Source organism: Brettanomyces nanus, chromosome 1 (genome assembly GCF_011074865.1).
Source record: "Brettanomyces nanus chromosome 1, complete sequence".
NCBI classification, from domain to species: domain Eukaryota; kingdom Fungi; phylum Ascomycota; class Pichiomycetes; order Pichiales; family Pichiaceae; genus Brettanomyces; species Brettanomyces nanus.
The window spans coordinates 3,308,888-3,323,624 of NC_052374.1; the positions used below are offsets into that span (position 1 = coordinate 3,308,888).

The 14,737-nt window shown below is 42.4% G+C and overlaps 7 protein-coding genes across 7 annotated transcripts; 2 read left to right on the forward strand and 5 right to left on the reverse strand.

Annotated features, from left to right (window-relative positions):
• Positions 1–46: 46 nt before the first annotated feature.
• FOA43_001549 (uncharacterized protein) lies at positions 47–1,002 on the reverse strand (the record flags this gene model as incomplete). Its single annotated transcript, XM_038921861.1, has 2 exons — positions 47–142; positions 247–1,002. The coding sequence occupies 2 exons, from the start codon at positions 1,000–1,002 to the stop codon at positions 47–49; spliced, it is 852 nt and encodes a 283-aa protein (XP_038777789.1).
• A 116-nt stretch (positions 1,003–1,118) lies between these two features.
• Positions 1,119–2,597, reverse strand: FOA43_001550 (uncharacterized protein; the record flags this gene model as incomplete). Its single annotated transcript, XM_038921862.1, has 1 exon — positions 1,119–2,597. The coding sequence occupies one exon, from the start codon at positions 2,595–2,597 to the stop codon at positions 1,119–1,121; it is 1,479 nt and encodes a 492-aa protein (XP_038777790.1).
• Positions 2,598–3,438: 841 nt separating this feature from the next.
• On the forward strand, positions 3,439–5,535 carry FOA43_001551 (uncharacterized protein; the record flags this gene model as incomplete). The annotated part of the gene is made up of 1 exon (XM_038921863.1): positions 3,439–5,535. One exon carries the CDS (start codon positions 3,439–3,441, stop codon positions 5,533–5,535), a length of 2,097 nt encoding a protein of 698 aa, XP_038777791.1.
• A 357-nt stretch (positions 5,536–5,892) lies between these two features.
• Positions 5,893–7,734, reverse strand: FOA43_001552 (uncharacterized protein; the record flags this gene model as incomplete). The annotated part of the gene is made up of 1 exon (XM_038921864.1): positions 5,893–7,734. The coding sequence occupies one exon, from the start codon at positions 7,732–7,734 to the stop codon at positions 5,893–5,895; it is 1,842 nt and encodes a 613-aa protein (XP_038777792.1).
• A 395-nt stretch (positions 7,735–8,129) lies between these two features.
• Positions 8,130–8,846, forward strand: DPM1 (dolichol-P-mannose synthesis; the record flags this gene model as incomplete). Its single annotated transcript, XM_038921865.1, has 1 exon — positions 8,130–8,846. The coding sequence occupies one exon, from the start codon at positions 8,130–8,132 to the stop codon at positions 8,844–8,846; it is 717 nt and encodes a 238-aa protein (XP_038777793.1).
• Positions 8,847–8,898: 52 nt separating this feature from the next.
• Positions 8,899–9,543, reverse strand: FOA43_001554 (uncharacterized protein; the record flags this gene model as incomplete). Its single annotated transcript, XM_038921866.1, has 2 exons — positions 8,899–9,413; positions 9,537–9,543. The coding sequence occupies 2 exons, from the start codon at positions 9,541–9,543 to the stop codon at positions 8,899–8,901; spliced, it is 522 nt and encodes a 173-aa protein (XP_038777794.1).
• A 219-nt stretch (positions 9,544–9,762) lies between these two features.
• Positions 9,763–13,059, reverse strand: FOA43_001555 (uncharacterized protein; the record flags this gene model as incomplete). Its single annotated transcript, XM_038921867.1, has 1 exon — positions 9,763–13,059. One exon carries the CDS (start codon positions 13,057–13,059, stop codon positions 9,763–9,765), a length of 3,297 nt encoding a protein of 1,098 aa, XP_038777795.1.
• Between the last annotated feature and the right edge of the window lie 1,678 nt (positions 13,060–14,737).

Here is a 14,737-nt window from a genome sequence, read left to right on the forward strand (position 1 = left end):
TTTTTTGTGACTTGCCAGTCGATATGTGATTTACTTACCCGTCAATCTATACACCCTTCCTACTGGCGTACTGTAGCACTCCAACCGCCCAGAACCAACCATTACACTCAGCAACCAAGTCCAATTCAGTCCCCTCATCCTTCTGTATATGATAGTATCATGACTATACTTTTCAATCAGATGCTTCTCCAAGATCTGATTCTGTCTGTATTCTTGACACACTCGGCAAATAAATCGCATGCCTACATTAACGATCTTTAAAAAAGGCCCCAAATTGGGTAAACTGATGTTGTAGACAGCCTCACTATCACCACCCTTCCGTTCTCTTGAAATACTGAGAAATCCTAGATGGATCAACTGGGTGGTATCAAGTGCGTATCTCTTCAACAAAGCTCCATCGATTTGCAACAAATTTGGATAGTCCTCTATAAGATTGATGAACCTCTTCATTACCTTTTCGTCCTTGAAAGTATCCTTTACCACCTTCAAGAAGTCTTCGTACAAAATAATTAATCGAAAGTTAAAGTTCTCGTTGTTGAGATCAATCAGTTTAACCTTTTGCAGCGTGATGAGCTGCTCTATGTTTCGATCTATAAACGTCTCTGAGCCGGTTTTTGCCATAATACAGTACAATTGATCCACTATGACGAGCTGTGGGAAGTTATGATTGAATTTGCGGAATAACTTCTCCTTATTGATACGTGAAGCCTGAAACTGGAGACTATTAAGAAATCGAATGGCTCCCAATATTATCTGTAGGTTTTCTTCCAACTCTTCATCTTCCACATTCTCATCCATAATGAGTCTCTCGACATGCAACTTGGCAAAATTGGGGTATCTTTCAAACAAATTGATCCCATTATAGTCACGTTCCAGAAGCTTATCGGCTTCTCCGATCTGTTTCTTGGGCTTTTTCGTTTTTTTCTTCGTATCGCTACCTATACGCTTTCCCTTCCGATGGGACATTGCCGTCAACTTGGCACGCAAAGAACCGGCAGGCATAATAACTGTAGATGAGAGAAATATGTGAAGAAAAAAGAAAACGCAAACAGGACTACTTAGGCAAACAGAACTACTCTTTATACAATAAATTTATTGGTAACATAAAATATACTCATTTAGTTAAGTTGAACATAATTACCTGGGAAAACACCAGTAGCACCGTTGAGAGAACCCGTCCACCAGCCATTCTGATCGGCCGTTTTCTGAATGATAGTGATCTGTGATCCAGCTTTGAAGCTGAGATCGCCATCTGCTTGGGCATCGTAGTCATACAATGCTGTACAAAGTTCACCAGAAGCACCAGGCGCTATGGCGGCTGCCACGGCAGCAATTGGGGAAGCGCTATAAGTAGGGGGGATGGCTGTTGCTACCGAAGGAGGAGGAGATTGAGCGAAAGTACCGGCTGGCGTTTTCTTGTCGCCGTAGCCGTAGCCATATCCAGTAGTAGACGTGGAAGGAGGAGGTGTCTGGCCGTAGCCTGCGACAGGAGATTGACCATACACAGGAGCAGGTGTGACGGCAGGCTGACCGTATGTTGGTGCAGCCTGGCCGTATGCTGGAGCAGCTTGATCATAAGGAGCAGCCTGACCATATGCCGGAGTAGCCTGACCATATGCTGGAGCAGCTTGACCATAAGGAGCAGCCTGACCGTAAGGAACAGCTCCAGGAGAACCTGGTTCAACACCATGCTGAACAGCCAATCTCCGCTTAGTTGCATCCAACTTTGACCGGCTATAGCCGAGACGGAAATGAGTAATACCAATACTCTCGGCCCTCTCCTCAACATCCCCTCTCTTGGCCTTGAAAGCTTCGAGAATGTCAGAAGACAAATCAAAGTATGGGATTTTCATCTCCTCCATTCTGCTCGAAAGGGTATAGAAAACATTCAACTGCATGTAGTAAAGCGAGATAAACAAGGGATGAATGAACTCGGACTCCATTCGGAACAGTGCTGGCAAGTCGGCCTTCATCATCTCGTTGTAATAGTCGAATTCCTGTTGGGAAATGGCCAAATCATTCTCAGCCTTATATATTTTCTCTTCATACTTCAAGGATTTGGTCTCATCAGTTTTAGCTGCCTTATCCCGCTTTTCTTGAAGACTTTTAAGCGAGTGCTGGTGCCTATCAAGATCTAATTGCTTGTGGTTACGTTTGGTGGCCATCTTCCTAATGCCTTCTATAATCTTCAACAATTCTTGTGCGGGTTGAACAATCTTAGTATCAATAAGATCCAAATCTGGTTTCAAAGTATCCTTCAACTCTTTCATAACCTCACGGAACTGTTCGCAAGCTTCAATACCTTCAGGATTACCCTCTGGGATGGTACTGTTGGGGTCAGAAGCTTTACCACTGATTGGCTTGTAAATCTCCTCGATTCCCTTGGAAAACCCAATTTGGTGATCCAACATAGCATCGACCGCTCTGTGGTACCGCTTAGATTCATCGTTCAACCGTTTCGTTTGAACCTCCAACTCCTTGAACCGTCTCTCTGCATCTTCATACACCGGATCCTGTGTCTGCTCTCCCATGTGCATTTTCTGCCGTAGTGACTGTGGCACACGCACCACAGCCTTCTGAAATCCTTTAAAACTCATTACTAAACTCAAATTTCTAAAGCCAGTTATCAAGTTAGAAAAAGCTGAAGCTCCTTATTCTGTATCAATTCTGCTCTCTCTTGCTATTATTTGCGTAACCTCGCCCCGCCTCTTTAATTGCAACAGAAAATACAAAGTACATCCTTACACCTTAAAAGTATCTCCAGACAATAATTGATTATCTCATTTACTGGCCCAAAATTCTGGGCAAGATAGAAGAGGCCCCTCCCTAATTAACCTAAAAATCACACGTACACATACGCAATTCTTGCCTAAACAGGGCTAATCAAGAATAGGTCAGAACTGGTCAGAAGTGGTTAGCGCTAGTAATAGCTAGTCGACATCACCCTCTAAAGTTATATCATTGTCTTTTTCTTTTCTTCCACCATTACTCTCTTCTTTGCCACCTCCTCTTAGCAACCCGTCTCAACTTCCCCGTTACTCTCTTTACCATCATAATAATGAATTTTTTCTTTTGTATTTTTCTTCCGTTACATTCATCATTTGCATAATATTGTCACATATATATATATATATATTTTTCTTTCTTGTTGTTCGCCGCTTATTGTTTGCTTTTCTCTTCACCAGGATCTTATCGTTTACTGGATTAACCTTCATTTTTGAGTTATACATTGACTGGCTTCAGGGCTTCTGTTGTTTTAATTTCCATCTGCTTGAGATATATCTACATTGTTTCCCCTCAACATTTTGCTTCTCCAGTTTTGAACCAACTCAATAGTCAACAGTTCCCGCAGCTCTTTTTCGGCTAGTTACCAACTTGCCTGTATTTGCCGCATTTCACAGTGATAAACAGCCAGGCGGGAAACTAGGCCCTTCTACAATGACTACTCCTTCATCATCTCCTAACAAATCTACCCTTACCGGTTGGTTCAAGGGCTTGAAGGCTAGTAGCACTACCAACTCTCACACTTCCTCACAGCCGTCTCAGCCACGATTGAAATCCCCGTTGTTGAGCCCGTCAGGCGCTTCTTCTGCAGCTTCTGCACTGGCCTCTCCAATTACGTCATCTATCAACACTCCTAAAAATAAGTGTCCAGCTGCCAGCACTGCCACAACCCCATCATCTGTCAATCCCAATTCTTCTGCTACTATTATAGCAACAACCCCTTCCACTAATGCACCTACTACGTCTACTACCGTGCACGGGTCCACCGCTACTCAGCCTCGTCCAAAACTGACGTATAAGTCAAGGTCCTCACACACGTTCCGGCCACTTTCATCATATTTTGGCAGGGATTCAAGCACTAGCTCTGTTAACAGCAATCAGCAAGAGCAATTGAAACGGCAGAGAGACAGCTTCATTTTGCAAAGACAACTGGATAACATCGGCAACTCCCCAGTGTTTGGTGTCCCATTAGAAGAGTCTGTTCAAATTGCCGAAGGTCGAATATATATATCCTCCGATAGTAATGGTCTTGTGGTCTATGGCCGTATTCCGCGTGTTGTTGCTTCTTGCGGTCTATATCTCAAGAAGAATGCTTTGGATATAGAAGGAATTTTTCGTATGGCAGGTTCTAACAAACGTATCAAACAACTACAAATCATTTTCTCCACTCCTCCTGATTACGGTGCCAAGATCGATTGGGACGGATTCACTGTTCATGACGCTGCCTCTCTTCTAAGGCGATATCTGGGTGCTTTGCCCGAGCCCTTGATTCCGTTGGCATTGTATGAGGATTTCAGAGAACCTCTTCGTTCTCGATCAGCGATTTTGAAGTACCTAAAAGATAAGGAGAAACGTATGTCTCATGTGGGGAAGGAGGCTTCGAAGATCAAAGAGCAAGAAAATTCCTCAAAGACCGGGGCTGTCACCGATTCAGCTAAACAACAATCACAAGAAGATAGAGAAGATAAGAAGCACAGGAAAAAATTGCACAAACGGAAGTTGATTAGAGAACGCAGAGAAGCATTAAAGGACTATGCAGACTTGCTTGACAAACTTCCTGAGCTTAGACGTCAGCTTTTATTCTACATACTTGATCTGTTGGCCATATTCAATATGCATTCGGAGAAAAACCGGATGCCTGCCAAAAATTTGGCTGCCATTTTTCAACCTTCGATTCTTTCACACTCCGATCATGATTTATCACCCGATGAATATGCGTTGTCCTCCTTGGTTGTCGAATTTATGATTGAATATTCTCATAAAATTCTTCCTGCTGCGCAAGAATCTGCTCGACTGGCAGCGGAAGCTAAGAAACCGAAGGAGGCAGAGGAACAAGCTCCAGAACACGGAGAAACAGAGAGGAAGGGCAGCGAAGCTTCCTCTAAATTTGAGTCTTTACCTCCAAAGAGTTCTTATACTACTAGAAAGCATAGCAAATCTTTGTCTTCCGTGCCCCACCCTTCAGACATGATTCGAGTCACGACCTCTCAGGACAAATTGTCCATGGTGAAGACTGATAGTATAGACGATCTTGGAATGACGACAGAGGAAGAAGAGAGCAGTACGAGGGCGGTGGTTGTGCCTGTGCATCCACAGGTCACCCTTTCGCAGTTACAGCTAGAACCTCCACCTCCTATCAATGTTGATAACTTTACTCTGCCATCATCTGAATCCCCAAGTCACTCTATTGGCAACACTCTCAAACCATTGAGCTCTCCAGATACCCTCCATTCTTCCGATTCCCATAGTTCTGATTCCCATTCACCCTCCCACCATTTCCTTCACACTTTGGCCAAACCCCTCAACATTTTAATATCACCCAGAACTTCTCCTAAATCGCGTTCACAGAGCAGTGCCACTGACGATATCTTAAATGCTTTACCACTCTCGTCTTCAGGAGAAAAGAATTCCGATGACTCCCTACTTTTGAATGCTTCTGCCTCTAACGTTACTGAGTCTCCTTCCAAGGAGAATAAGGGCTGGCTCAGCAAGCTTAGAAGTAGATCAAATTCAAAAAATATCTTGAACTGAACCAACACTCCTTTATCAATTATGCTATGATTCCTTTGTTTTCTTTTACTTTACCTTTACCTCTTTCCTTTTCTTAGATCGTTTTCTATTTTCTTCTTCCTTTATGTCTCTCGTTTCTCTTCTTTCCATGGCTTCTTTATTTGTGAGGTATTTTTCAAAACACCGATGCTTATTATCCAACTCACTTTGATCCACTCTTTTCATCTTTCACTCTTTAATTCAAACTGCCTCACGGATTTTTTGGGACCCTCTAAGGTCAACCAACGGTGCGTGTATATACAGTTGTTCGCTTGCTTACTTTCTATTTGTCCTGCTTCTTTTAATTTGATATCCTTTGTATTCATTCTAACGTTTATATTAATCTAAAATTATCGGATCTTCCTCATCGTTGACTGACATCCTGACCTTTTTCACCATTGGCCCATTATCATCATCTTCTAACGATCTCTTGGTATTGGATATTTTGTCATCATCCCCATCCAACACAACTACTTCATCACCTACCACTGACTTCATATTATCTTCTGTTTCTGCATCTTCCTTTTCGCCATCCTCTTCAAATGCCTGTTCTCTAAATGGCGGGATATCCAAGGGTGGAATAACACAATGCATTCCTTTTTTTATTAAAAGTTCAATATGGTCTAATGTCTCTTCAGAGTCGGAAATCAATAAGACATCACCGTCCCCGATAAAATCTTTCAAAGGTCGCTGGAGGTTATCGTCGAAATCAAAGTCGTACAATAATCGGGAATCACTTGTGGCAATAGAGACATCATCTTCGTTATGATACTCTTTAAGTAATGCATCCCTGAATGCACCGAGAGCCATGTGATCAATATCAACACAAGCAATTCCTCTAGTGATGGAACACTGCTTACAGTTGAAATTACTTCTCACTAATTTAGATGAGTTGACGAATCTTTCGGGAACCGAGGAGTCGAAGATCATTTTTGATGCCCGAGCAGCCACCTCCGCATTCTTACCATTTATAAAGTAGTGAATCGACGAAAGAGCACTGAAGCCAGCCATAATGGCATTAGTAGTGGCCACTGCTGGAATAATATTACCGGCTATCTGTTTAACAGCAAACTTTGTTTTCAAAGGAATACCGAAAACGAACGACCGAATATTCGAAGCACTTACGACAAACTCCAAGGTATCGTCATCATCTTTATCAAACTCAATTTCTCTCTCCTTTGACAAACGCATCGTCAAGCGAAGAGTAGCTTTAGTGAATATTTCCAAGTTCTCTTGAACTGTCCAGATGTTTTGATCAGAAAGCTTCAAATTTTCAATATCCGTCATTTTGCCGATATCAGCTCGATACTTGCCGTAGTCCAAAGGAGTGGGCTTGGCTCGACTTTTCCAAAGGTCTTCTATGCGCAGAAGCTTACTGATATCTTCAGCGAACACCTTAAAGATGATATCATCAACAAACGAAGCATCTTTAAAACCGTCAGAAGCATCCAGCACCTTCCTCTTCAGCTCAAACAACTCATTTGCCTCCTGCATCAAATCTTTATCTGCAGCTTCACCGTCCTGTTCCGCATCTTGACCTTTTTGGGGAAGGTTTTCTACGGTATCTGGACCGAATAGCTGCGGAAAAAGAAAGTTCTTGGACCATGTAACACAATGAACTGGCTTGGAAGGAGTGGAACGAATGGTACAAAGTGGAAAAGTTTTTGGAGTGGACTTGGGCACACATGCAAAGCATTCAGTTGAATAGGGATAAATAGGCTGGACCTGACCCTTTAAGCCCGTAGTACCAGACTCCATAAGTGGAGTTTTGATAAAAAGACAGACTTTATTGACGTACATTCTTGCCTCTAGGTTGTCCAAGGCATTGAAGATCATATCAAACTGCTGGAAAAACGAAAGGGGGAACTGCACAGCGTCCATAATATTACCATGATGGGCAACCAACTTGGAGATATGACTAAAATGCTGAACAGCCATGACGGCAGTGAGTGATTTTGAAGCTTTTATATCCTTCTGACGAAATAGGAATTGACGGTTCAAGTTGGAAAGGTCGATGGTATCCAAATCTAAGATGTGAATTTCACCGTAGTTCATAGTGATAAGATCCTTAAGTAATTCACAGCCGATACCACCGGCTCCAACTAGGAGCACTTTTGAATCATGAAAAACATCAACGGTCTCCTTATCAAATATTTTCCGAATATGACTATCGAAAGGCATCTATAACCACGAGAACGATACCCTATAAAGAGATGAAGCTTATAACGAGCTCGCGCGCGAGTCAAATAGAGGCGCGTTCCATGCGCGACCAAACTGGCTGGTATAGTATATCTCATTTTCCTAGCTATCAGGACATTAGATAGATGCATTTGAGAGTCGGCACTTATCTCAGCAGAATCTCTAAGTCATCTTATAAGATTCCTGACCTCCTGCTGGTAGTACTTAGCTATATACCATTGCAAAAGAATCGTAGTGAGCATAACCATTGGGTCGACTCGTCGCCGTCGCGTAGTCCACTTGTTATTTGAAGAAAAAACATGAGAACAGAAACAATTTGAATCGTGGCTCTTGTTCACTTCTCTGTTCACTTACTGTTCATCAGTTTCTAGCTAATCATGGCCAACAAATACTCGGTTATTCTCCCAACGTACAATGAAAGGGAAAATCTTCCCATCATCACGTATCTTCTAGCTAAGACTTTTAAAGAGAACAAGCTCGACTGGGAAGTTGTCATTGTGGATGATAATTCCCCAGATGGTACTCAAGAGGTTGCCAAGCAATTGGTTAAGCTTTACGGTGAAGACCATATTAACTTGCAGACAAGAGCAGGAAAATTGGGTCTTGGTACTGCGTACAAGTTTGCCTTGGACTATGTTAAGGGAAATTTCGTGATTATCATGGATGCAGACTTTTCACATCACCCTGAAGCCATTCCTCAATTCATAGCCAAGCAGAAAGAGAATGATTATGATATTGTCACTGGAACGAGATATGCCGGAAATGGGGGTGTTTATGGTTGGAACTTCAAAAGAAAATTGATTTCTCGGGGTGCCAACTTCCTCGCCAGCCAGTTACTTAGACCTCACGTTAGTGATTTGACAGGTTCATTCAGATTGTACAAGAAGGAAGTGCTAGCGAAGATTATTGAGGTCACCCAGTCCAAAGGATACGTTTTTCAGATGGAGATGGCCGTTAGAGCTAGATCCTTAAACTTTACTATCGCTGAGGTGCCTATTGCATTTGTCGATAGATTGTATGGACAGAGTAAGCTCGGAGGAGATGAGATCATTGGATACTTGAAGGGATTGTGGACCTTATTTACGAGTGTTTAACCTGAAGTATTTCGTGTAAAACAAATACATCCCAATATACATACATTACGTTTCAAAAATTTGTGCACCTGGTTTCCTTATGCATCCCCATGCATTTCACGCTGCATACACGAGCTCCGCACTTCGTACAACTGCTCCAGCTGATATTACCACATATAGTGCACAACTTCTTTGTTCGACTAATATTCGGTCTGACTTCCAACCTATTCAGCTTCCTCACCTCTTTCTTATCAAGCTCATCCAGATAGTTACTCCACGTCTTTTTCGAGTTCAATAATCGCCTCACCGCCACCGATGGTTTGCTATTCCTCATAAAATGTAACTGAGTGAGATTCTTTGGCACTTCAATCTTGACACTGTCATTATAGTTCTCTCTATTAAGTTCCTCAAACCTCTTGTTGGCCTTCTTCAATTCCAAGGCACTCATCATCTTCTCTTCCTCTGTCTCATGATTTCCGTCTTCGTTTTCATCGTCACTAGCGTCGTTCCGCGTGAATTGGGCTTGCTGAATTTTCTTAACGTTATAATTCACCCTCTTGCGCTTTCCATCTGGATACCTATTAACTACTGCTGATGATGAAGATGATGCACCTGATCCCCCCATGTGAGCAGACAAAGGCCCAAATACATACAGTGATGAGAAGTATGTATCATTTCTCGCTCCTTTCTTGTTGGACACTTCTTCAATACTATGCATAAAAGTGAAGAAGAAAAAGACAAGTAAAGGAAAGGAGACGAATCATCAAGACAGGGGGAAAAAAAGGTCGAGTCCCTTAAGGATGGAAAAATTCGCTACACCAGGCAGATGCAAGCCATCTCGGAGTTTCGTTATTCGTTTTCCCATCTAATATACACTATCATGGTACATAATTAAGTACATCAGTAACACATGATGACTCATTTTTTTATAGTTGAATCATTGGTAAATTACCTCTTCCATCTTCTTGTGCAAGAACTGAAGTACTGCAGCGACACTTTTATAGTCACAGGCAACGGCATTTTTCAAGCAAACCACTGATGAAGTGGCACCATCAATTGGTCTATCACCACTGAAATACTGCCCTAAAGTATTCAAAATCTTACTCTGAAGAGTCCTAATAGGTTCATCTGTTGCAGGAGAAGAAGTAGGAGACGCACCTGTCCCTAACTGTATTGAGTTAGCTGATACAGCACTTCCAGCACCCCCCAATCTGATGTATGGATCATCCAGCGATATAAGATAAACAGAACCACGGAGAGACAGTTTATTATACCTGTGACGTAGTTCCACTTTCAAATTATACCTAAACCGCTCGAATTTTTGTTTCTTATCCACCTTCTTACTGATTGTCTTATAGTAAAGCACTTTCATCAACTCAAAATGATACAAAGACAAACTATACCCGTGATCAGGAGTTAATTTCACATTATCCACAGAAATATCAGGCCCATCGTTGGCGTCGCTGAATTCTTTGGCAATCTTTTTGTTATCATCAGTGAGATCGATGTACGTTTTGAACAACGGAAGGGTTAGCTTAAGATATGTGATAAGCTCACCAACCTTTCGATAACTAAAGTCTGAGGACACCATATTAATAAGGTGACGCAAACATAATTGATGTGGATTATTTTCAGGCATTTCAATGAAAACAGCATCCGAACTATGAGAGGTAGAGGGAATCACCTGCAAAGAAATCGACTCCGATCCAGAAGATCCGTATTGGAAACTCACCTTATCCAGAGAAACGTCAAGAAGTTTTAGTTCTGAATCTCTGCCAACCAATTGAAGCAAGGAAAGAAGACCAGATAATTGCTTAAGCACAGAAAGTGAATCCGATAAAATACCACGCGATGTGATATTTCCCTCACCGAGAGGACTGTCAGCCGTAGAAGAGAAGTTCTCAATGGCGCCAGAAGTAGCAGGCGACCCTTCGGATGCACTCTTTCTGTCACCACTCCCGAATCTCTCGGTGAGATTCACAACGGTCTCTACTATAAACAATCCTGATTCGCGGTTAAGATTGATCGAGGTACCTTCAACCGAGCTGGCAATGTTACTGCTAGTGGCATCAAGTGCCAGACTAGATTGCAGCTTACCGTAGATACGAATAGTGAGCTTTTGATCATCAATCAATGCGACTAACACCAGCGAGTCACGTGCGTTAGGAATAGCAAAGAGAGACTTGTTACTGAGAAGAAGAAGTGACGAGATCTCTCCAGTGCCTTTCCCGCCCTGAATTTTCTCCACAAATTCGTTAACTTCAGAGTCATTCTTATCCAAGCTTTTAATTTGACAACCTTCGTCCGTTAACTCTTGGACTATCAAATAACAAACTAACTTGGAGGTGCTAACCTTAGCCAGGTCAATTAGACTGAAGTAGGAATAATGCGAATGTCCCTTTGCTGGTGGCTCTATACTACAAGACCAATCAACAGTCCAGTTACCTTGACTTGATCTCACTTTTGAAACCCAGAATTGGGGCCGAGTGGAGTATCCCGGCACTGCCACGGCAAGAAACCATTCCCTAGGCCATTCACGGCGGCGATAAAATTCTAAAGAGAGAAGCTGAGGTGCGACAGCTTTATTCTTGAGGAACTCAAGGTTGGCGGCCATTATTGGGTGGGCCGACATCGTCCTTGTTCCAGTGGAGTTGTATGTGCTTCCGTTGGAATCATTGATACCTTCGGAAACAAGCAAGGCAGCAGCACCCAGCTTAACAGCAGGAATATGTTGCCAACCAGTTGTCTTTAATATACCGGCAAGCTCTTGCTTTTGAGTCTCCAGACGAAGCCTCAATAGACCCAGAAATGTATTACGAGGGTCACTATTGATCTGTCGGGCAATTGCATTCATCAGAGGGGTAGGATTTTGGAAATAGCCATCGCCAGAAAGAGGATCAATACTGTAGATGACAGTTCTTGTGTGATTTACTCCCAAAACCAACTGGCTGCCACCGTATAGAGTACAAAACTTATCAGCACTTTCGACAGTGTCGAAAACTCCTTGTTGAATAGCAGAAACTGCCAATTCGATATGAAGCGCAATTACTTTACGCACCAATCCTTCAATATCGATGGAACCATCCTCCTGAGACAATTTCAGTCCATGCGATTTATAGAGTCTACCCTCCTTAATCCAACGGAATCCTAATTCGTCAGAACCAAGCTTACCGATCTCAATAGTTGAACGTGGAGCCTTCCGTTTAAGCCAATAGGTGATTACAATGAAACACCTCTCGGCATCATAAGTATGAACCATATGACTCCTCCAAAGTCCCACACGAAGTTGAAGAAGCTGCCTATGCAATGTGTAAAGCTTGCAAGAGAGTGCATATTCATGAAGAAGTCTGTAGAGTCCGGAAAGTCCATGATGTGCAAGCTGAAAGTCCGCAAATCGCTCAAGATGACGAAATGTTCCTGCTGGAAGAGCAGTAATGGCAGGAACAAGTTTTGTGTCTTTGGAACGGAAGCCAAGTTTAAAGTCCATGAGATAAAAGGGAGATGTGAATGAAGCAGAGGAAGGAACATCAGCACTATCCGTCTGCTCTTTTAGATTATCATCAGCAATAGAAATGGCGCATTGAAAGCAACCAGCAACTTTGAATGTGGCACGACCATCCTTAACCGTATAGTTGTAAAATGTAGACGGTAGATTTTCCTGGAGAGCCAGTCGAGTGGAAATAGCAACATTGAGTCGTTTAAGAGTCCTTAGAATGAGCCGAGGAGTGAGCTTGACTTCCTTCAAAAACCCATGAGCAGGTAACTGAGGTCTTCCCTTTACAAGAACTTCTAAAGCGGTCGAAATATCGGGATTAGGAATCTTTGCAGACACCATACTCTGTTTCATGGTACCTAATTGGGTCAAGGCACCCGATATGGTCTGACTCTGTTGCCTAAGCCAAGCGAATAAATCAATCAAAGTTTGAACAGACAACGATCTTTGAGCCCATTTGGATATAACATACAATCTCAAGAAATTTTGCCGAAACTTGACGAGAAGTTCTAGAAAAGAACGCTTTTTTTCGTTATCAGATAGAGTTGAAGACTCGAGGGACTTGAGAAATATGGAGAGTTCATGGAAAGTGTACAATGCCTGCCTTCGTAACACAACATTTAATGATGTAAGATTGTCTGTAATATGAGGAATATAAGGCGCCGAAGTAGTACTATCAGCAGTCTTGCCGTTGGACAACGGCTGACGTTGGTCGGCTTTAAGTGGAACAGTAACCGACATACGGACCACAAAAAAAACGAATCAAGTAGGAAAAGAATAAAAAAGAGTTGTCTAATGCAAAGCTAAAGGTCAATGCTAAGGGACAATGCAATTAACCGGCCAACAGCAGTTGGAAACAGAACGATGTGGTGGTGGTGGGTACCCAGGAGAGAAGACAGACGATTAAGAAGAACTTGAAGGAGAAAAAAAAGACGGAAAAAAAAAAGACGGAAAAAATTTGGGGTGAAATGAAAAGCCGAAAACGGAAAATGAGTTAAGGAAAAAGTAGGATTCATCGATTTATAGATGGCTTTTAGAAGGAGGGGAGCAATGAATCGGTAAGAAGAGGTGCAGAGTACAAAGAGCAGCAGATTCTAACACTTTATGGACTCGTTTCTGCAGAAATTGCATGCAAAAGTAGATTGGCTCATTGGCCGTGCGGATCCTGAGAAGCGATGAGATGTAAGCGACCCAAAATAAAGTGATGTTATTTATTTACTATATAGATATCCATACTCAGGTCGTATTTAGGGGGCTGTCATATTTCTTTCTGATGACTCATGGGAACTCTAATGCCTCCGAGGGCAACAAAGTTTCCAACGATGATATCAAGCATCCAGAAAAGCTCAGCGAATCCGATCGAATGACGTCTCTAAACTTACCCAAGGTTAGAGACAAGCTGCCGGCTTCTTCCCCTTCTTCTTCCGCCAGATGTTTCTCATCATACCGTGCAGATTCTCTCCGAGTTCCATCTGTGCCTGCTCCTCAGCGGCGTATGCTCTCTGAATACACACCCGAAAGTGGGCAGCATAGAGGTGAGAACTTTAAGATAAAACCTGTAGGACGTATTGTTTCTCGACCAATTCAATCGCCCTTTGTGAGGGAGCGTCAATTGGCTTTAAACCATCATAAAGGATCCTCACTTCTAGATACACAAATCCCGAAGAAGTCTGACGAGCTTACCTTCGTTACTTATCATTCGCTTTCACAATCCCGTCAGCTTTGGATATGCAAAACTAAACCAATAGGAGAGGGATCCTTTAGCAAGGTATATGTGACAACAGATGGTAAAGTGGCTATAAAGGTTACAAGAATTTACGAGGAAGATGAAGATACAAAAATACGGATACAGGCCTCGTTAATTAAAGAACTTGAGCTCTTGGAGGATATATCGCATCCTAATATTGTCAGAATGCTTGGTTGCGATTCGAATTTGAAGTACAACGAGGTGCTTATGGCCATGCCCTACTATAGAGGTGGAGATCTTTTTACATTTGTTCTCTCAAACCGATCTTCCATCACTTCAAGTCACATTCGCGTCATCTTTTCTAATATTGTCTCTGCTGTTGAGTATTTACACCACCATAATATTTGTCATCGTGACATAAAACTTGAAAACGTGCTATTGACTTATAATCTTTCCGAAATAGTACAAAAATCGGGTAGAGAGCTCCAATCCGTCTGTGTTCTATCTGACTTTGGACTTTCCAAGAAAATCGACCCTCAAAATCCTCTCCTATCCACCAGATGCGGCTCTGAGGATTATGTTTCCCCAGAATTACTTCTCAGTTTGAAATATGATGGTAAACAGAACGATTGCTGGTCATTAGGAGTTCTCCTCTATACAATTCTGGAAAGCAGACTACCCTTTGACCCTCCTCCAAATAAACCTCGCGTTATAGGAAAGAGTGCTAGACCA